At 37.5% G+C, this 22,361-nt stretch overlaps 1 protein-coding gene and 1 pseudogene across 4 annotated transcripts in view; both read right to left on the bottom strand.

The window, feature by feature from the left end:
• Positions 1-1,894: 1,894 nt before the first annotated feature.
• The window catches only part of LOC103104949 (zinc finger protein OZF-like), a 42,489-nt gene continuing 22,022 nt past the window's right edge, over positions 1,895-22,361 (bottom strand). For 3 of the 4 annotated variants that reach the window (XM_056812955.1, XM_056812961.1, XM_007477694.3), the window contains one exon: positions 10,768-22,256. In XM_056812955.1, the coding sequence (XP_056668933.1) occupies positions 20,875-22,256 (1,382 nt within the window). In that variant the 3' untranslated portion in view covers positions 10,768-20,874. Of the gene's footprint in view, positions 9,083-10,767; positions 22,257-22,361 lie in introns of those variants that run through there. The other variant, XR_008915440.1, reaches the window with a different exon arrangement.
• Positions 10,768-14,972, bottom strand: LOC130456490 (myotrophin-like; annotated as a pseudogene).

The raw sequence follows: 22,361 nt of genomic DNA on the forward strand, positions 1-22,361 counted from the left end.
CCCCAGAAATCCTTGCTAGCTCCCAGAATTCTCTCTAATCTCCCTGAGTACGAGATCACAAATTATTATTTAAAGGAGCTCTTCACCTACTGGGCTCTTCTTCCTACTTCCTCTTGCAAGCAGACACGTCTCTCATGATGTAAGTGAAATTGAATGGGCCACTCGGCCCATCTAGGCACGTGCTTTCTTATTTTGTATTTTCTTTATTTCTTAATCTTAAATAAACCTCTAAAAATATAATACTTCTAGCAGAGCAAAACTAATTTTTACATGCCACAGTTTGGCAATTTTAATCTTAACAGATTATTCCTATAATCCACTGCCTTCCCTCCTGTATATATACGGAGGAAGGAAGTTTTTCTTAATACCTTTTAATTCTAGTGTGTTTCTTCTTTTGATTTATCTCCAATTAATCCTTTATGTGGATTTTTTGTATATAGTTGTTTGGATGGAATCAAACCCTGGGAAACACTGGGCCACTACCATGCTCTCAGCAGCAGTTTTTTACTGTCTCCAAGAAGTTTCTAACCTCCCCAATCATCTCTGCTCCTGGGCAGAGGCAGTCCCAGTAATATTTCTATAAACTTGTTTTTGTAACTTCTCAACACCTTCAATGCTCTTTTCCTACAGTTTGACTGTTCTGTGTATCCAGAGTATATGTCCTCCTGCTGTTTTTCATAACTATACTCCATAAGAATTTCTTTGGGTTCAGCATCCTTGGATATCTTCATCAAGATCTGAGAGGAAGTGGTAGTCAAAATGGTGGTTGTGGTTCAACTTACCTGGTACAAGATACCAGACACAATAGCAGTCTCTGCTTCTTTAGCTAGGCTGGCTGGCTTGACCATAATAAGTGAATTTGTTGCCAATAATGATTGGTTTCCATCATAGCCGATGAGTTACCAGGAAAATGAGGCAGAAAATAAGGAAAGGGACTATTATGGAAACAGCCTCTTTCCCAAAGGTCAGGCCAGATACTCCACCTACTTCAAGATAAAGTGCCTGTAAGTTTTCCCTCTGATTCTTGTCTCTCCTCCGAGTTGTACCAGGTGCTTTAGACCTCTTTGGTGGAGCTAACCAGATTGTCAGGACCCTTCTCAATAGGCTTTCAGAAAAACTTCGTAGACTTCCTAGAAAACTCATTTTTGTTTTCCAAATTACCTATAGAGACAATTTGAAAAATAATTTATCTTCCCAGTTACATGTAATAACAATTTTCAACATACATTTTCTTTAATTATGATCGAAATTGCCTCCTTTTCTCTCTTTCTTCTCTTCCTGAGGTGGCAAACAATTTGATCTAGGTTATACATGTATGATTGTACAAAATATATTTCCATATTGGTCATGGTTGTGCAAGAATACTTCCATTAAACAAAAGCACAAATAAAATAAAGTGAAAAATAGTATGCTTTGATCTGCACTCAGACTCCCATGGTTCCTTCTCTAGAAGTATGTAGCATTCTATGCCATAAGTCCTTCAGAATTGTCCTGGATCATTGTATTGCTGATAATAGCTATGTCTTTCATAGTTGTTCATTCTACAGTACTGACGATATTATGTTCAGTGTTCTCCTGGTTCTGTTTTATACACTCTGCATGAGTTCATGTAGGTCTTTCCAGGTTTTTCTGAAATCATCCTTTTCATCATTTGTTATAGATCAATAGTTTGTTCTATCAAAACTATACATCACAATTTGTTCAGGCATTCCCCAATTGATGGACATACCCTCAGTTTCTAATTCTTTGCCACCACAAATATAACTCCTATACATATATGTGTGTGTATATATATATACATATATATATACACACACACACACACACACACACACACATATATATATATATATATATATATATATATATATGTTTGTAGAAATAAATCCCTCCCATTTTTTTTTAATCTCTTTGGGACTCAGACCTAGGAGTGGTACTACTGGATGCAATTTTATAACCCTTTGGGCATAGTTCCAAATTGCCCTTTAGAATGATTAGATCAGTTCACCATTCCACCAATAATGCATTTGTGTCCTGTGTGGATATAATTTAAAGTGCACCCCTCAATGCAAAAGCCTCACCTCATCAGTAGGATGTCCCTGAGTTATATGATTTAATTGATGCTGACCAGTAGAAGTCCCTGTAGTTGATGTGGTTGAAATGTGGAACTCTAGGACAGTGATGGAGGGAAGATTCCAGCTTGATAAGCCAGAGTACTGTAGCACAAAGGGCTCTTTTAAATTCTGACCACAAGAGTGGCAAAGGCAAGTGCAGCCCACCATAAATGGGCAGTGTGTGAAGGAAATTTACTCTTGTAGGGTCTCACACTTGACCTCATCTCCTGCTAACCATTTGACCAGGACTGTTTGAGGGAAATCATTAGGTAAATTAGGTCACTTCTCTCTACATGACTGTGTATGAGTCTGTGTCACCTAGGAAGAGTATGAGACTGAATGTGACCCAGAAGAGAGAGGATAAAAGGAAAAATCAAGGAAGTGTTCTCTCTCTGTCTCTGGTGACTAGCCAAAGGTTGTGGCCAGGCTGACAGCACCCATGTGGTAGTTAGATTAGACTATTTTACTCTTATCTTTCTACCTATTTCTCATCTTTTACCTATCCAAGTGATTCTAATAAACTTTATTAATTTAAGGCCAGTCTTATAATTTGAATTCTTACAGCAGCCAGCCACAGTGACATGGCAGAGGTCAGATAAAAGGCTTCTGGGCAGACTGAGGAAAGGCTTCACTCAGCATGAGACTAGAGCAAAAAAAGGGAGTCCCTGGCTCTTCCACATCCAATGATGTCACTCTTACTTGACCCTCTGATTGGGAAATCTGGGCCACCAGTCCTGACCTCCAGACTCATAATCACACCTCACAAGGACTTCTGCTAGCCCTTTCTGGATGTCAGGAATTCAGGATGGTCAGGAGGTCTCTTCCTCACATGACTTGTAAGGCTCTATATTTTTATATTTCAGTTAGCATGTTCTTTCTCCCTAACTTTTAATAATTTAATACACATTCTACAAAAAAAATTTTTAAACCCTTACCTTCTACCTTAGATGGAATACTATGTACTGGTTCCAAGGTAGAAAAACAGTAAGGGCTAGGCAGTGGGGGTGAAATTACTTGCCCAGGGTCACCCAGCTAGGAAGTTTCTGAGGCCAGATTGGAACCCAGGGCCTCATGTCTCTAGACCTAGTTCTCAATCCACTCAACTATCAAGGTACCCCCTCCAAGAAAATTTTAATCATTATAATCCTAATTTTGCCACATTGCCTCAAACATTTAACACTTTACCGTCATGTTGGCCAATCTGATCGAAGTGAGGTAGTACTTCAGAGTCACTCTAATTTGCACTTCTCTAATCAATAGTGACTCAAAACATGACAGCCTTGATTTCTTCATCTCAAAACTGCTTTTTCAATTCTTTTGACCATATGTCAACTGGGGAATGACTTGTAGTCTTATGAATTTGACTCAGTTCTCTTTATATATTTTAGAAATGAGACCTTTGTCAGAGATACTTGCTATTATAATCGTTTCTCAAATTTCTCATTTCCCTTTTTAATTTTGGTTGCATTGGTCTTGTTTGTGCAAAACAACCTTTTCAATTAAATGTAGTAAAAGCTAACGTTTAATATCCCATATTGTTCTCTATGTCTTACTTGGCCTTACCTTTTTCCCTAATCTATATATCTGAAAGGTAAACTATTTTGTGTTTATTTCTAAATCTGTATCCATTTTTACTTTATCTTGGCAATATGGTGTTCGGTTCAGTTCTGGTTTAGATTCCAAGGAGACACACACGGTAATGCAATACACAATAAGTACTTTATTCAAGCTATAGCTTGGGCCTCCACAAGAAGAGGAAGACCCTGAGCATTGCATAGGTTTGGTTTATATAGAAGGGATGGGGGTGGGTGTTGTCTTGAGAACCATGCACCAGAAGTGAAGACACATCAATCTTAGTCCCTGGTACCCATGTGTTTCTTTTTAACATATGGTCAGCGGGTGACCTAGGTCAGGTAAGTGAAATCTGAAGACTTGAGATAACATGACAGTACATAAATAAGGACATGGTAGTTTTAGTTCATGGGGACATGAACTAAAGGGGTCCCATTAGGGTATTATCTGGAGGGCAATTTCCCGTGGTAACAGCATGTTTCTTCAATGGAAAGGGATATTGACTTATGCCTAATTTCTATCAAACTGTTTTCCTGTTTTCCCAGTAGTGGGAAATTTCCAATAGAGTTTTCCTTCCAGAAGCTTGAATTTTTGGGGTTGCCAAACTCTAGGTTACTATGATCATTTCCTACAGTGTTGAGTGGCTAATCTATCCCATTGGTCCACTACTCTATTTTTCTTCTAGTACTAAATTGTGAAATCTTATAATGTAGTTTTATTTCTGGTACAGCTAAGCTACCTTCCTTCATTTATTTTTCCATTAATTCCCTTGATAGTCTTGACCTTTGGTTAGTTCTGAAAAATTGTATTATTATTTAAACCCTTAACTTCTGACTTAGAATTGATACTATATATCAGTTCCAAGACAGAAGAGTGGTATGGGCTAGACAGTGTGGGTTATGACTAGCCTTGCCCAGGGTCAAACAAATAGGAAGTATGTCAGATTTGAACCGAGGACCTCCTGTGTCAAGGCCTAGTTCTTTATCCACTGAATCATCTAGCTGCCCAGGATTTTATTATTTTTCCTAGCTCTATGAAATAAATTCTGGCATAATTTGGAATGGTACTAAGTAGTGTATTAGAGGGTGATACTGACAGACCAGGGGGGAACCAAATAGATGTTACACTAGGAAGCAGTTTTGAAGGAAGGGGGCTGCTTTCAGAGGACACCCTTTCTTTTCTGTTCTCTCTGCTAAGCAGTCTAATGGAGTTTGCCTAACAGAGGGTGAGTCAGCCCCTCCCTCTAATTACAAAATTTTGAGAACAGTTTCTGTAGTTAAAAACACCTGTTTATTTTCTTGGGGGGAAGGAAATAAGAGGGAAATGGGAGAGAGGGAGATAGGATTTCCCTAATTCTAATTTCCATCACTTATTGAAGGCTTTGGTTTAAGTCTCTTCAAAAAGGAATAAAATTGACTTCCCCTGAGGGAAACAGTAATAATCCAGCTGGGGTCTTTACTGGGCAAAACTCTCCTTTCTTCAGTTCAAACTAGGTAGAGAAACTTCTTCAGCCTTCCCCTTCGGAGAGGTTGGTCAGAGAGAAGTGAAGTGATGTGGAGATCCAACCACTTCAAATAGAAGTGTGTTCAGAAGCTCAGCTTTGGCCAACTGCCCCTCTTTGCCAACTTTCTATAGAATCTCTCCCTTCCCCTGCTGGGGTCTGCAAGGTTCCATCATCTTTCTCTTGAGCTCTTTTTCTTTTGCATTTCATCTCTTCTGTCTGTGCCCTCTCAATTACAACATCTCCATTTCTGTTTTCCACAAAATTCAGTCAGACATTCTGTATTATATTTATAATACTTACCTAAATTATTTCCTAATTTATTCTGTCTATTCCATGAAAATATACTATCCTAAAATATTCCACAACCCCTCAAAATAAAAAATCTTAATCTATCTTTACTATTCTAATCTATCTAACTCCTATTCTAAGATTTGGGATTGTAGGAAAGTGGAATAGGTAATAAAATGCAAATGCAATACAGAAATATGGTTTTGAACAATAACCAATTCAACAATCAAACAGTTTTGCAACAAACTTTCTTATCTCAGTGAAGTATAAGCTCTTCTAAGTAAAATCCTTTATAAACTATCAATTCCTAAGGTAACTATGTTACTTAACTTATCATAGATGATATCACAGATAATATCAATCTGTCCCTGATCTAGTTGGAGTCTCAACTTCCTTAACTATTCTTGCCCTGTCTGTGTTAGACACTATTAAACTTTAGTATCTAGAAATTATTTTGTTAGTATGTTAATTCATTAGTATTTTACAAATGTACATGGTTCTGTCTGTACAAATTTTACATAGGTATATTATGAGTTCTGATCAGAAGTCATTCAGACAAGAATTTTTTTTTAAATTAGAACTCAATTTTATTCTCCTGACTCCTAATCCAGCATCCCTTTACTCTTTCTAGATAGGTTTCTTCTCTGCAGGCTGTTCCAAAAAATTGGATGTTTTCCGTAATCCTTGTTGTACTACAATATACTTCCAAGGTTCTAGGATTCCTTTCACAAGAATAACTTCTTCCATCTACTTAAGTCGGTTCGGTGCACTGAATCCTGGGACTCACCTCTAGAAGGCTCAATCCCTCCTCCTGTCAGCCTGCTGGCTGGTGAATAAAGGACAAACTTCGGGCTTGCCCTTGGGACTGGTTTTTAGCCCACTTTTTAACCCAGTGACTACCTGGGGCTGAGTGGCTGAGCTTCCTGACATCAAGTCGTTGGCAAAGGGGACCTTCAGAACTTCCCAGATGCTGAGGCTCAGCTCTCATGGTTTGATCCTTCATTGGAAACTCTCACAGACCCTATAAATTCATTTTTAGGTTCCACCCATGTAATTTCTTCTCCTTTTTTATGTTCAGGTTTCAATTCTGTAAGTCCCTTATTATGTTTTACACTCTACCATTCCTTTCTCCCATGCCCACTTTTATTCTCAATTATTTTAGAGTTCTGGCTTCATGATGAATATTTTCCCTTAGTTACTACATCTAAGTATCTAGGCTTGACTCCTGATTGAATAGCCTATTGCATACTCTTAAGGTCTGGCGTTTCAGAGCTCCTTAGGGTGCAATGATCACACCATGTTTGTATTAGATCTATAGTAAGTTCTTCCCTGATTTTTGGTATTTTGTTGTTCTGCTCATACTTTTTCTTTAGATAACAATCTTTTACTATGTGGCCTACTCTGTGACACAAAAAACACTTCCTAGTCTCTTTTTGACTTCTCTGTTGCTGATAGGAGGGCCTAGAGTATGTACTAATTGTTTGTAAAATTTTAATTTCTTCAATCTCTTTTTGCTTCAGTATGGTGTAATTTTTGTTTTAATTCCTGTTTTTCCTGTTCTTGTTCCTTTTGATTACCATGTAGGTATGTTTCAGTGTCCCTCAGCTCAGTTATTGTTATGGTGTCATATTTAGGGAAAAAATTTGTGAAAAAATTCTTTAAATGTGAATTGTAGCCCCTAAGAAATTGTCTTCTCATGTGTGCCACAGAGTCCTGAGAATCTTGATTTAATCCCATGATAGATTCAATGGTTTTGGATAATCTGTCTATTAAGGTAGCTGGATGTTAATCCTTATCTTGATTCATTTTATCATATCATTTTAAGTGTTAGGCTTAGAACAATATGATTTAATAGCCTGCAAAAGGTCTTCTCTTCATTTTCTGAGATAGGCTAAACTTGATGGACTGGCAAAATCAAAATCCTCCCTCTCATCTGTTTTTGGCCAACTTGTCAGGGAAGCATCCTGTCTAGTCTTTTCTATGAATTGCCGGTGTTCATGAGGGTTAAAAACTTCAGACAAAATAAGATCTGTATCTTCAAAGTCAGGTTCAAAAATTTTAAAGGCCTGTTTCAGCTCCTTGAGATACCTGTAAGGCTTGGATAGAAATTTTGGTAATCTCCGTTTCAGTGAGTCTAAGTCTTGTGTAGAAAATGACTTGTGCACTTTGGAATGGAGGACACCGGCCCCATCAGTAATCTTGGCTATGTCTCTCAGTAGATAAATTAGTTTAGGTAGAATCATCATTGTTATTACATTGACTTGGCATACCCATAAGCAATTAATGTTTTTCTAATTGTTTAGATCTGATTTTATTTGTGTGAAAAGGATTTTTAAGTTTTGTTCAGATAGTTCTAAGGTTGTTCTGGCAAGTAGGCTCCCCTAGGTGTTTTATAGTGTCTATAGTTATTTTAACAGGATTTCTTTATCTATCTCTTGCTGATGGACTTTGTTGGTAGTATAAAGAAATACTGATGCTTTATGTGGATTTATTTTATAAACTGCAACTTTACTAAAGTTATTGTTTTAATTAGTTTTTTTGGCTTGCTTCTCTAAGCAGATTATATCATCTACAAAGAATGATAGCTTTATTTCCTCATTGCCTATTTGAATTCCTTCAATTTTTTTCTTCTCTTCTTGCTATAGCTAGCTTTCTAGTACAACACTGAATAGTAGTGATGATAATGGGCATTTTTGCATCACATCTTTTTGAGAAGGCTTCTAGCTTATCCACATTACAGAGAATGCTTGCTGATAGTTTTAGGTCGAAGCTGACTATCATTTTAAGGAATGTTCCATTGTTTCAATGTCCTCTAGTGTTTTTAATAGGGATGGGTGTTTTATTTTGTCAAAACATTTCCTACATCTACTGAGGTAATCCTATGGTTTCTGTTGGTTTCATTTTTGATGTAGTCAATTATGCTGACAAGTTTCCTAATAATGAACTATTCCTGCAATCCTGGTATAAAACACTTGCAACAAATTAGTGTTCTCCATTTAATTCCTCACCAAGGGACTTTTTCTGAGTAGAGGCCACCAGACTTTGGACTCCTGCTGTTGATCCCCATTTCTTCTGAACTAAAGTAAGGTATAAGATTAAGTTTACCCTTAGGAATAGGCTTTTCCCCAGAAAAGGGAAGGTTTGGGATTAGTTTTCCTCCCAAAAATGTATAGAATTAGGTGAAGGATTAAGTTTTCTTTAATGCTAGAGCATGGGCAGACTATCAGACATGGCAAGGATTCCTTATACTGTCAGAAACAGCAACAGAAATGGTCACTTACTACTTGAGATGTGCACTTCATGACCTTCTCATCACCAGCACTGTCTACCATTTACTTAATGCAATAAAACTTCATGGATGCATTCTGGCAGCAAACATTGGCATTTAATAGACAATACTATTGTAAAGGGAAAGACAAACAGAATGTGAGACCAACAAAAACCATGTGTGGCACAGCATGCTGGACTTATCCAAAACTTACCCTCTTCAAGTAAACAGTTTTCTTCAGGCGAGGAGGAGGCAAAGGAGGATGTTCCACTTCATTGATCAAAATAATGTGTGCAAAATGGGTGGAAGTGTAAAACCTTGTTGAAAAATATCACCCTGAAAAAAATATAACCTTGATAAAGCTTTAAATTTGTTAAATGATCAGAGAATTTCTCACTACAGAGGAATTTTGAAACACAAAAAATCATTCCTGGAAAGGTTTTTTGTGAAGCTTTTGTGAATCTCAAACAGGACTCAGTGGTTATAAGGGGCTGAAAAGACAAAAAGAACTCCAGAAGGGTAGTTGCATTCAAGATATTATGGAAGGAGACACTTCTTCAAGACAATAACATTTTCCTCCCCACTATCCCCTTAGGTTTTCTCCTTTTGATACAGGGAAAGTTAAGTTAAAATTATTTTATCCAATCTAATTATTGTTTTTTATTTATGTATTATTAATACTTATTTAGTAAAACACAACTCCATTAATGCATATAATGCCTTATAAAATCTGGGTTTCTGGGTATCTAGAATAGATTAATTCAATTTATACTACATGTTATGGGAAAAATTCATTTGATACTTGCCCTACCGGCCTTCTGGAACAAATTAAGAATGAGTATCACTGAATAGAGCTTTACCAATTTGAATTTATACCTCTTATTATTAGGGTAGCTTAAAGTACGCAGGGCTAAATATCATGAGCCATTATCCTTAAAATTTCTTGTCCTGAGGTTTTGATTTATGATCTTAGCAGAGCTCTAAGGCATTAGAATCTGATTTTTTTCTGGCAGGGTGTAGCCCACATGAAAGTCTGTAGCAAGTTCTAAGAACAAAGAGAAAATTAAGAAAGAGATTCTCAATTTGTACAATATGATAGACCACTGAAGATCATAATAACCAATATTCACATAGTGATTGACATATATCACAGGACAAAGTCCTAAAGCTAAGCAGATGCCTTATAAATGATTTTACGGGTCCTCCTGACTACCAGAACTGAAGTTGTTAGATAGTATAGCTCCATAGTTCTTTACCATAATTTTACTAATAAACAGAAGCCATTACTTTAAGACATATTTTAACAGAAGTAAATCTGAGTTTTATAACTGCTAATATTCTTTATATTCCTCTATTTACCTTAAAATCACTCAAATAAGTCTGTTGTTTGAAATATCTCATTCTCTTTATTTGAGAACTTCTTCAAACCTTTCTTCTGCATACTAGAACTTTTCCCCTTAATTTCTTGGTATGTACATGCAATTCATATACTATCTATCCCTCAGGTGGCTCTGATTCCACAACTTTCTTATTTTCTTCGTGATTTTTCTCTAACTTCCTTTACTTCTTTGCGTATGACATTCTCCACTTTCTATCTATGTCTCAGACTCTATGTACCTGACTAAATATTTCTTTTATAATTTTAGCATGTAAATTATATTAAAGAAAAGTTAATAATTTGCCCAAAATCTTATTTCTCTATTTATGTAGTTAAATTCCCTCTCAGATAACTTTTTTTTACAAATTTACCTACTAATAAGTCATTATTATTATTCATCCAAAGAATGTGACCACTTCCCTACTCTTTTGTTTGTTCCCATGGCGAGAGTATCTTTCCTTTTAATTGTTCAGTTTCTACTCAAATATATAAACGTACATGTGTAGTAATAATCCATTAAGATGTAAGTATTTTCAGAAATTTAAGATGTCCTAAATGACCCATGCTCCTGAAGAGGAGAAAATCCTAATTTCTCAGTTATAACTAAAAAGAAACTTAGCCAAAATAATGTTTACACAAAGCATTTTCCAAATTAAAGTATACTTTATTTCTTTTTCTTTCTCCTTAGGTATTCATATTTTATTTTGCCACAGTGCTCATGAAATATTATATATATATAATGTATACAATATTTTCTTCAAGTAATAAAGCCCTTTGAGTAATTATTCTAAATATACAGAATCACTTAAAAAGTATATCATACTCTCTGCAACACATGATTAGAAAGAAGTTACCAAGATATCATCCAGAATTGCCAAATGTCCAACACGTAGAGATATTTGATAACACTTCATTTTTTAAGGAGTCTGGGTCAAACCAAATTTACCCAAATATTAATCCCCATCCTAGCATGACACAAAAAAAATAATCTTACATAAGAGTCAACATCCAGTGTAGGGCTCGGGAAGGTGCTTGTTATTTTCCTTGATACTTCAAATAAAATTGACTTCAAAGAAAATTTTTAAATAGAAATAAGTAGAAGAAAATCTTCAGTTACTAGGAAACACATTTGTGTTTTCCAGAATCCTAACAACTAATGGTTATGACTTTACTTTTTGATCTCTGCTTACTGCTAGAAGGATTTGAAAATGTTTCACACCTAATACATATTTCTCAAACTAGAAGAGAAAATGACTTTATTAGAATGCTATTTCTCCTACAGATCTTCAAATCAAAGATTGTATAAATCTTATAATAAATTTTATAAATAAGGTTGATCATGGAAAGAGAGGAGAAATTTAAAGTCCAGTCATCCAGCTACATAGGAATATGCCCCTCCTCATCTGATCAGAGCCTTTGTTTAAAACAAAGTTATTGAAGAAAGAAAGATTTGGTTATGCTCTTCCAGGCCAGGAAATCCCTATTATAGTGCAATCTTAAGGTAGAGGGTTATAGCTAAATTCTTATGTTACAACCCTGAGTTTACAACTGTGAAGATGGGATTAACTCTCCCCTGCCCATTTTTAGATTTAATCACCAGAAGCATATCCACTCCATTTTATCCTTAAGTGGGGGAAGTCTGTGACCCATGTGTGTAAAAGTGGGTGACTGACTGCCCCCGGGCTGTCCCAAGACAATTTATAGACTATAATTGGTCCACGTAAAAGTGGATCAAGGTACAGGAAGTGACAAAAGGAATTGTCTTTAAAAGTGGCAAGACCTTCCTGAGATGAGGTCTTTCGCCTTCAACTGGACTCTGAAGGAGCTCTGGCTGAGGACTTCATTCTATTTTCTATTAGAACAACCACATGGGTGAGTGAAAAAGACTGACCCCTTTCACTGGCTTTCCTGTAAGTACTAGCCTCCAGAGAGGCTCCTTATCTTGGAGGAGGCCTCATGGCTAAAACCCTTGTTTAATTTACCTCTGGGCCTGCTGGGGGCCATCAGTCCATGATGCCTTGGCAGTCACGTGTGGTAGCTGAGGAGACCACAGAGTGGTCCTTGGTGAGATGTGACTGCCCACTCTATCCCCCTTGCATGACCTCTTTCATCAATGCCCCTTTCCTAGGAATGGACATGATTATTATTCCCCCTGGTCACAAAAGAAATAATGCAAGAGCAAAACACCTGTACCCTAATTCCCCAAAACATCACCAAAAGATCAGACCCTCAAGCCCAATCCCAAAAGACTATCATGGGCTAACTTTTACTTAGGTACATAATTCTCAGCAAAACTGCAGCTACAGGCCAAGCCCAAAACTTTCTCATGAAGCCAGCACACAAATCAATCACAGAGGCCCAAGTGATAAATACAAGTACATCAAGCTTCAGGATGCCTCAGTGAATCAGTAACTCCCTAGAAGCCACCAGTCTAAATCTGAATTGTGTTCCCAGACCCCTCAGCTTCCATGATATGATTGCTGAATTGTCTTCTAAGAACTGCTGATTAATTATTCCATTTTATTAAAAGCAATGCGTAATTTTCCTTGATTGTTTGTAAGCTCAAAACTTCTCACAGGGTAATGAGAAAATCAAGCCACCTGTGACAGAAATCATTTATCTTGCGTGCAACCTTTATTCTGTCTGTAATCACAATACAAAAATATAGAATGTTAATCAAGTGATTTGTTAAAAGTTAATGTATCACTTTTCTAATGATCTCTCTTTGACTTTGTCATGTCAAGAATATGGATATAAAAATAAATCCCAGGCCTGGGAATGTTGGAGCAGCTGAGATGCAAAGCAATCCCATGGCTGTTATGATTAAGCTGTCTTCCGTTTGTTATTTATTTTATTTTATTTATTTTGACCTATTGTTCACCACCTGTCAGGAACCCTGGAGTCACAAGTGAGGCTGGACCCTGACCGCAGCATGGGCCCCCTTTGCTGGGGGCTCTTAAGCCCTGACTGAGCCGGAGTAAATATCTACTCTCTCTGATTTTCTTACTTTTATTCTTTCTCCTTTTGTAAATAAAATACCATAAAAATCATTTGAAATTGAGTAATAATTCCTGGTAGCCACACTCTTAAAATATCATATCTAATTCTTTAATTTTAACCCTTTACATTCCGGCCCTTACATAACTGCTTCCACCGTTAGGGCTCAACATAAAGAGAAGTAGACTTTTATATATTAGGATCTTTCAAAACAATCTAATTAATAAAACTAGTTAGCTGCACATTTTGAATGTTAAACAGTATATTCTGGTTTTGCCCATCATCAGCACATGAAATGAATGTAATTTTATTTCTTTTTCCTAAGAAGATATTTCTATTTCTTGTCAAATTCCCAACATAAGTTGTGGAGCTCTAAGTAAAAAATTTGAAACAAGGACACAAAACAGACAAAACACAATTATTCACTCACCCTTTTGTTTCCCCAGAAATCTGACTGTAGTATATTGGGAGGGAGTTTATCCATAACCATAAATTACCTCAACCAGAAGAAACATGAAGTAAATAAAATGGAAGATGGTATGCTCTGATATGTACTCAGACTCCAACAGTTCCTTCTTTGACTGTAGATAACATTTTCATCCTGAGTCCTTTCTGGTTATCTCGGAAACTTGTTTTGCTGATGATGGTTTAGTCCTTCAGAGTTGGTATCTATATGTTTCTGTTACTTTATACACTATTCTCCTGGTTATTTTCACCTCGCTTTTGCATCAGTTCATTTAAGTCTTTTTAGATTTTTCTGAACTCAACCTATTCATCATTCCTTATGGCACAAAAGTATTCCGTTACAAACATATACGATAGATTGTTCAGCCATTCCCTAAGTGATGGACAACCCCTCAGGTTTCCAGTTCTTTGTCACTACAGAAAGAACTGCTAAAAATATTTTGGTACATATAAGTCCTTTTTCTCTGATTTCTGAGGGAAAAAGACCCTCTGTGGTATCGCTAGTTAAAACTGGGTATGCATACTTTTGTGGCCCTTTGAGCCTGGTGCCATATTGCTCCCCAGAATGGTTGTATCATGAGATGAATTTTATTAGAAACATGAGAGAGTGGCATGATCAGGAATCCTAATAAAATCTTGGTCATATGGATTTAACTCTGTAAAAACAGTTTTCCTGGGAATCTGATTTATCATGAATCTGTCTCTCCTCACTTCACTTAAGTATTTAGCTGAAGAAGATGGCAGACATTGACAGACAGACAGTGTGGCCCCAGGAGAGGCATTCTTTCCAGTCGGTCCATCCTACCATCACTGAAGAAGAACTTTGTTGCCTGGTTGTCAGTGGATTCTAAGGTAGTTGGTCCAGTTGGGCCTCTCAGTTTTATCAGCACTCTTTGACAGAAGCGGTTTAACCCAGGAAATATGACCTTCACATACAGCAGCAGAAAAGGAGTCACAGGGTATTTATATGGAGCATCACAATCAGTCCCTTTAAGGAGCAGATACTCCAGGATTTCAAGCTGCCCATAGTCTGCGGCATAATAAAGAGGCTTCCTACTACCTTCTAGTGTCTGATTAACATCTTCACCCTTGGCTACTTAAGTCTTTTGCTTCATAGAGGTCTCCATTTTTCAAAGCCTACATGATCTGCTTGTCACACATCACTGAAGTGGGGCCAGCTAGATGGAAAGAGGAAAGAATATGGTGGGCAGGAGCAAGGGAAAGAGGATGAGGAGTGAAGGCAGGAAGGGAAAAGTAGTCCCAGGAAGCCAGGACAGACAGTGGTATACGAGGGCTGCTGGACATGGCAGTCAGACATAATAGCCTTGGGAACCAGTAAAAGGAACATTCTCTCAGAACCAGGGCGGCAACAAATTTATTCCCCATGGAAGGGGAGAAACACCTTCTATGCTCCCACAGTGACCTGCCTCCAGCATCTTCTTTTCTCTTCTTTCCTGCTTTTTCTACTCTCCTTTCATGGTTTAGGGAAAATTAATAATCTAAATTTTTAGCATTCTGAGCAACTGATTGCATTTATAGACCCTAAAGAACAAGACTTACTTTTGCAGCTTCAAACACATGGTCATGATGTAAGATATTCTAGAAAACAGAATACCATCAGAACAGAGCAATATGAATAAACATTAGCAAATCACAAACTTTAGTTTTGAAACTTGGCTAAACCTTAATATCCAATTTGAAAAATAATTTCCTAATTAAAATTTTAACTTTAAGAGTAGAAAGGCTTTTCCCCAGTTAAAACACATTTTTTTTTTACCCCTAGCTAAAAAGGAGAGAAGCTGGAGAAAAGGGCTTTACTTCAATCTCCTTCTCTTCTTGATGGCCATGAGAGAACATTAAGTAATACTGATTAATAGTGATTACTGTGTCCATTAGAAGCATAGACTGAAACATAGGGGATTTAATAATATGTACTAAAAATTTAAGTCTGAGGCTACCATTTCTCTTAAACTTCAGGGCAGACCTTATTACCAGGTACAGATAACAGCTTTCCTTTCCCTGGAGAGTAAAAAGTTGTGTTTGCTATTTTATTCACAGATTCAAACATATACACACAAAAGCCAATTTAAAAAATTTTTTGCTTAATAGATTTCCTTGGGGACTTTGTGGGATTACGGGGTCTTTCAGGAATCTGAGTCCCAGGTGCCTCTTGAAGTAAATCCTCCTACTCTGGGAAACATCTTCTCTAAGAAATACTTCAGAGATATACGGCATCCCAAAAGCTCTCTTTTGAGGTCTTTCCTGAAGGTTAAATGCCTTTTTAAATTATTTAAAAACCCTTTTAAAAATATCTGCTATGGCATGCTCTATGTAGCCCAAAAATTTTTGTGAGGTCTTTTCTGAGGGTCAAATTTCAATATGTCTTCAGAAGGATTTTTTCCTAATCTCTTTGAGAAGAAACTTGCCTTAACAATTAATTTAATTTTAAGGGGAGGGGGTCCTAAAAGGTGGAACTCAGGGTAAAATTTTCTATAAACATTCAAAAATTAATTTTAAAATTGCAAGACACACACATCATACATAAAAGACATTTTACCCAGAAGTGGTTGCCAAGCTGTGAGAGTAGAAAATATTCAAGTTGTAGCTTTGGTTATTTTTGCTCTAAAAAAATTTCTCTTTTTACTCTTAAATTAATAAAGGAGAAATAGGCATATATTTCCTTAAGAATTAGAGTAGGACACCATGTGGAAGTAAAAAGAAGCCAGAATAGGCCACATGGCAGTTGAAGTTATGCAATATGGCAGCTTTAGAGTATATGTGGTAGCTTTCATGAAAGCTTTTAGAGAACTCCCTGAGTTCTTTAGGCTCAAAAAATGCCAAATGGTGTGTAGTTCATAATCCCCAACTCTTTTTTTATGGAGAGTACTTCCTTGAAGGCTTAAAAAGTCTGACTATGAAAAAAATTCCTTCAAGAGGGAATATTCCGCAATACTATTACAAATATGGATAAGAGAAGGAAAAGAGACATGCAAACAAAAGGACATGGAGTTCCTAAGATATTTCCCTTTTTCCCCAACCCCTCAACATAAGATGGGAGGCTCTAAGTTCCAATCAGAAACAAGGACACAAAACAATTACACTAAATTATTAACTCACTTTTCTGTTTCCCAGAGAAGGTATGACTGTCGTGTATAGAGACAGGGTTAATCCACAACCAGAGATTCCCTCAAGCAGAATCCTATCTCTTTGGGGAAAAGCTGTCCCTTTTTGAACCCATAGATTTGGCAGAAATTTCTAGATAGACTCTAGGATGTGGAGCTCTTAACTTCCATTCCTGATGAGCTCCCCAAAAAAATAGTGCCTGGAATTTTAAGCAATAAATAATGTGAGGCCATTTCTATAAGAATATGGTTCATTACTAGGGGAATGCAATGTATTAACAAAGTATAGGGGTTTCATGTCTGCCTCTTACTTGAAAGAGGCTCTGTGAGCCCTGCCCCTGTCTTTTATAAGGAAGTGTGTCTTCTTTCTGACTAGTCAGACAGGTCATCCTTTGGACCTTATCTTGGAGTCTCCATTGACGGATATTTTGATAAAGGAGGTACACTTAAAGGTATGAATTCTTACCTCATGACTTTATCACCCAGAAGGTGAATCTTTGTCAAGGTCCAGGAAACTGTGAGCCACTCTGCTTCTAAATGTCTTAGGGGGGTATTTTTGTTTAAAGATAAAGGAGAGGTCTCTTTTTGGCCTCTAATTAAAAGCCAGAAGGATCTAGTCCTGGTGGATGCCTTAAGGCCTGAAACTAAATTACTTTAGTTTGGTAGCAGGCAGACCTTCAAAATTTAGGCACAGGAAGGATTTTGAAAAGAAATATTACTAATAAATAATACAACTGAATATTTAATTTTTCTTTCCTGGGTATCAGCCTCACCCCTTTACCAATGGAATTATGCATTTTGCCCTTGAAATCCAGGGTTCTGGTGGCTGAGTGTCTGCCTCATCTTTCCTGGGCCTTCATATCACCTCTCAGCTACCTTCACATGAGGTCCCCCGCCCTACACTTCATCTTGATGTGATGCTTTCTCCCATTACAAAGTTAAGACCTTGAATGCCTTAATCAATGAGCCATAATTGTTCATTTTAAGTCACTAAGGAGAAAAAGAGTCTTCTACAGCAAAGATGTATATTCTATTGAGAGAGAACTCAAAGATACATGAGGGGAACTCAGAGCAAAGCTGTTTGATGGGGTAACAGATTATATACTGTTTCAAGAAAGAGCCTGGGAGGGGGCCTCTGGGATTGGGCACCAAAGGAGGAATTTCTGCCCAGCAACAAGAGATGTTGGTCAGCAACTTGGACTGTGGACCAGGATGTGACTAAAAATATGTAAGAAGACAGCCTCGGTGTTATCTGCAGGGACTCAGTGACCTCTCAGGGCACGACTGAACTATTCTCGGGCAGGAACGCGTGTGAGGTTATTTCTGGGTTTCCATATTGCCATAGTTGTATTAGAGTAATCCTGATGTTTCAAGGTAATTCTAAGTAACACGAAGGCAGGAGAAACATTTTAACACCAAACCAAGGCAAGGGTTGATTTACTAAGTTGCATTTATAGTTCTACTGCCTACCCAATTCCTGATAATCAACCAACCCCCACTCTGTGTGTCTGGGGCAACAGAATGCTCCGTGCAAAGTCCCAGGAACGACGGGGCCCCCTGGGTACGCCAACCATCGCCCACCTGTCATGCTGACCTAGCCAAAATCATGGATTAACAGAACGTTCCAAAAATATTGTCTCCCATCCAGTAACTCAACTGTGACTGCTTAATCGATATAAACTCCACTCTGACTCTGCGTCCCTGGAACTCTTTGACTGAGCTCCGCTAGCGCGCTAGTAATAAAGACTTCCCTTGGCCTGAATTGCGTCGTCTCCGTGTGCTCCTTGGGCTGGTCGTCCACTCGGACCCTAACAGTTAACACAATAAATTATCTATTTATCTTGTACAAGTCTTAACCCTTAAAAACCAGAGAGGAACAGTCTTCCTGTTCCCCTAAAGACCAAAGAGCCAAAGACATTATAACTATTAGCTCTGTAAAAACCAGAAAGCCACAGCATGCTCACCAACTTAATTTCCTTTAAAAGAAAGAAAACTAACACATGTATGGAGGCTTGGGGTAGAACCAAGCCCAGAGGGAGGAAGAAGTTACAAGTTATAGAGTATTTCATGAAAGAAGGGAGGTGGGGGGGAGGGGCAGCTGGGTCGCTCAGTGGATGGAGAGCCAAGCCTAGAGATGGGAGGTCCTGGGTTCAAATCTGGCCTCAGACACTTCCCAGCTGTGTGACCCTGGGAAAGTCATTTAACCCCCATTGCCTACCCTTACCACTCTTCTGCCTTGGAACCAATACACTGTATTGATTCCAAGCTGGAAGGTGAGGGTTTAAAAGAAAAAAAAAAAGAGGGGAGGTGGCGTCGGGAACTGGGCAATAAGGGAGAAACTTCTTCCCAATAACAGGAGATGTTTATCACCAGCTTGGAATGTTGATTAAGACCTAGCTCTGATGAAGCAAGTAAAGATTAAAATTCCTTAGAGACTCGATCTTAATTTAGAATTATTTATTAAATGATAAAAATTGAGCCATAGAAAAGGATGTCATAGACATATATGGCGGACTCCCTTGCCTTCTTTGCGGAGACCTAAGAGCCAGAGCTGAGTCTACCTATACCTTTCTTGTTGTACAGTTGTCCCTCACTATATCATGGTTCACTGTATTGTGTATATTCAGCTTCACCATATTGTGGGTTAAAAAAAAAAAGAGTAATTCTGTATCAGGGAGTTACACTTATTGCGGCACACCATTGGGTGATAGAATGAAAGGTGGCCAACCACACCGCTGTGCTCTGGGCTCTGATTGTCTCAGTCATTGTAGGCTAATAGGGAAAAGGTTTGTAGGAGAGTAGGAAGGGTTTATAAAGCCTTAATTATATATATATATATATATATAATTAATAAAATAAATATAATAATGATGCTATTTCACAGATTTTCACCTATTGTGGAGGTCTCTGGAATGTATCTCTCACGATAGGTGAGGGATTGCTGTATTTCTAGGAAAAAAGCCCTCAGTTCCTTGTGTATTCCATTTTATCTTCATGTTCCTTTCCAAAGCCCCTCCAATTGGAAGACCCTAACTTCACTCTGAGCAATTTAAATCCTATTCTATATATTAAATTCATTATCCTTCTGGAAGATAATGAATATCATTCTTATCTTTAGTACTCTGGAATCTTGGTTTGCCCAGGACAATAATTCACAAAGAAGTTGTCCATCTTGATGAGTGTATGGAACCTCCAAACTGTGACTGCCATAATGTTGAAATTACATGTCCAAACCAAAGAGGCATACAGGCACACTTTCTCCTTTCTAACATTTCCTCTACACAATTAGCCAACTGATATTTCTAAAGCATGAGTCAGACTATGCCATTCTGTTTTGGGTTTCAGTAGTTTTCTAACAGACTTTAGATTAAAACATTAAAGCCCATTACTGTGACTATAGCCTATTTTCCCAAGTGATATTGCCTGTACATCTGGAGGTGGAAAAAAGTCTGAAAATCACTGAAGATGGAGGGGCTGGAAGAGCAACAGCAATTCCAGACAATGAGTCTGATGGGACACCTATGGTCTAGGGGATAGGCATGTTGGAGCAATGGGTCTTTAAGTGATGACCTAGATCATTCCCAACTCTTTAAGGCAGAAAACAACAGATGACTCTCTTCTAGGAGTGGTCAAGTGGCTCCAGAACCAACTTCTGGATGGTATTTATATTACTCACTCACAAACTCTTCCATTAACCTAGAGCTCAATTTTGGACTTTCATGAATTGGTCTCTATTGGACTTTGTACCCAACTGACTAAAATGGGCAAGGAGATTATTTTCATTCAGGGAGGCGGGCAGAAAATCTTAGGCTTTTCTTCACTGCTATAGAAAGGATCAAGCCTCAGAGTTCAAAATCTGGCACATGTAGGTGATTCCAAATCTTTTTTTCCCATCATCTTTAAAAAATTATTATTCATGTAGTTTTAACATTCTTTTAAAAAACTTGACTTCAAAATTCTCCCTCCAGTCATTGACAAGGCAATCAATATATCAATTATACATGTGAAACAATTCAAAACCTTTTCCCTAATGTTAACCACATCACAAAAAAAACCCAAAATGAAAAAGTTATAATTAAATTTATAGTAAAGCCATTTCACATTACTTACATTTATGAGAATCTCTTCTGGATAGTGATCTCTGTCTAAAGATTCTCCCACATGCATTATACTCTTAGATTCTTTCCTGAATGAATTCTTTGATGTTGAATAAGATGTATCTTCTGTCTGAAGGTCTTCCCACATTCACTACATTTGTAAGGTTTTTCTCCAGTATGTATTCTGTGATGTGCAATAAGTTCTGGCTTCCTTCTAAAGGCCTTCTCACATTCACCACATTTATAGGGTCTCTTTCCAGTATGAATACTCTGATGGACAGTAAGTTCTGACTTCCTCCTGAAGGTCTTTCCACATTCACCACATTCATACGGTCTCTCTCCAGTATGAATTCTCTCATGTACAATAAGTTCTGGTTTCCTACTGAAGCCTTTCCCACATTCACCACATTCATAAGGTTTCTCTCCAGTATGAATTCTCTGATGTCGAATAAGATCTCTGTTGTAGAGGAAAACCTTTTCACACTCCTTACATTTACAAAGTTTCTTTCCGGTATGAATTCTCTGATGCTCAGTGAGTTGTGTCTTATTTCTAAAAGCCTTCTCACATTCACTACATTCATAAGGTTTCTCACCAGTATGAATTCGTTGATGCACAGTTAGTTTTTCCTTCATCCTAAAGGCCTTTCCACATTCACTACATTCATAAGGTTTCTCACCAGTATGAATTCGTTGATGCACAGAAAGATTTTTCTTGGTTGTGAAGGCTTTCCCACATTCACTACATTTATAAGGTTTCTCACCAGTATGAACTCTCAGATGGCGAATAAGATTTGCTTTGCAGACAAAAGCCTTTCCACATACCTTACATTCATTAAGAAATTCTCTAGTATGAATTCTCTGATGCATAGTAAGCTGTCCTTTTGACCGGAAGGCCTTCCCACATTCACTACATACATAAGGTTTCTCTCCAATATGAATTCTCTGATGTACAGTCAGATGTTCCTTCATCCCAAAAGCTTTCCCACATTCATTACATTCATAAGGTTTCTCTCCAGTATGAATTCTTTGATGTCGCTTGAAGCCTGAATTGTAGAGGAAAGTCTTCCGACACTCCTTACATTCATAAAGAATCTTTCCAGTATGAATTCTCTGATGCTCAGTAAGTTGTATCTTTTTCCTGAAGGCCTTACCACATTCACTACATTTATAAAATTTCTCTGCAATATGAATTTTCTGATGCACAGTCAGATGAGTCTTCATCACAAAAATCTTCCCACAATCACTACATTTAAAAGGTTTCACTCCAGTAAGGGATTCTTTATGTAGAATAAGAGCTGTGTTGGAGAGGAAAGTCTTTCCAAATTCCTTACATTCATAGAGAATCTTTCCAGCATGAATTCTTTGATGCACAGTAAGTTGTGTATTATTCCAGAAGGTCCTCACATATTCACTATCTTCATAAGGATTATCTCCAGTAAATTCTTTGTTCTCTGAAAGAAAGAATAAAGAACTAAAGAATCCTGACTTTTCTTCTTTTCCCCGAAGTTTTTAGTCCCTCAAAGAGTTAGTTTCTTTTTTTTAAATTTATTTAGAAT

This window comes from Monodelphis domestica, chromosome 1 (assembly GCF_027887165.1).
Source record: "Monodelphis domestica isolate mMonDom1 chromosome 1, mMonDom1.pri, whole genome shotgun sequence".
NCBI lineage: Eukaryota > Metazoa > Chordata > Mammalia > Didelphimorphia > Didelphidae > Monodelphis > Monodelphis domestica.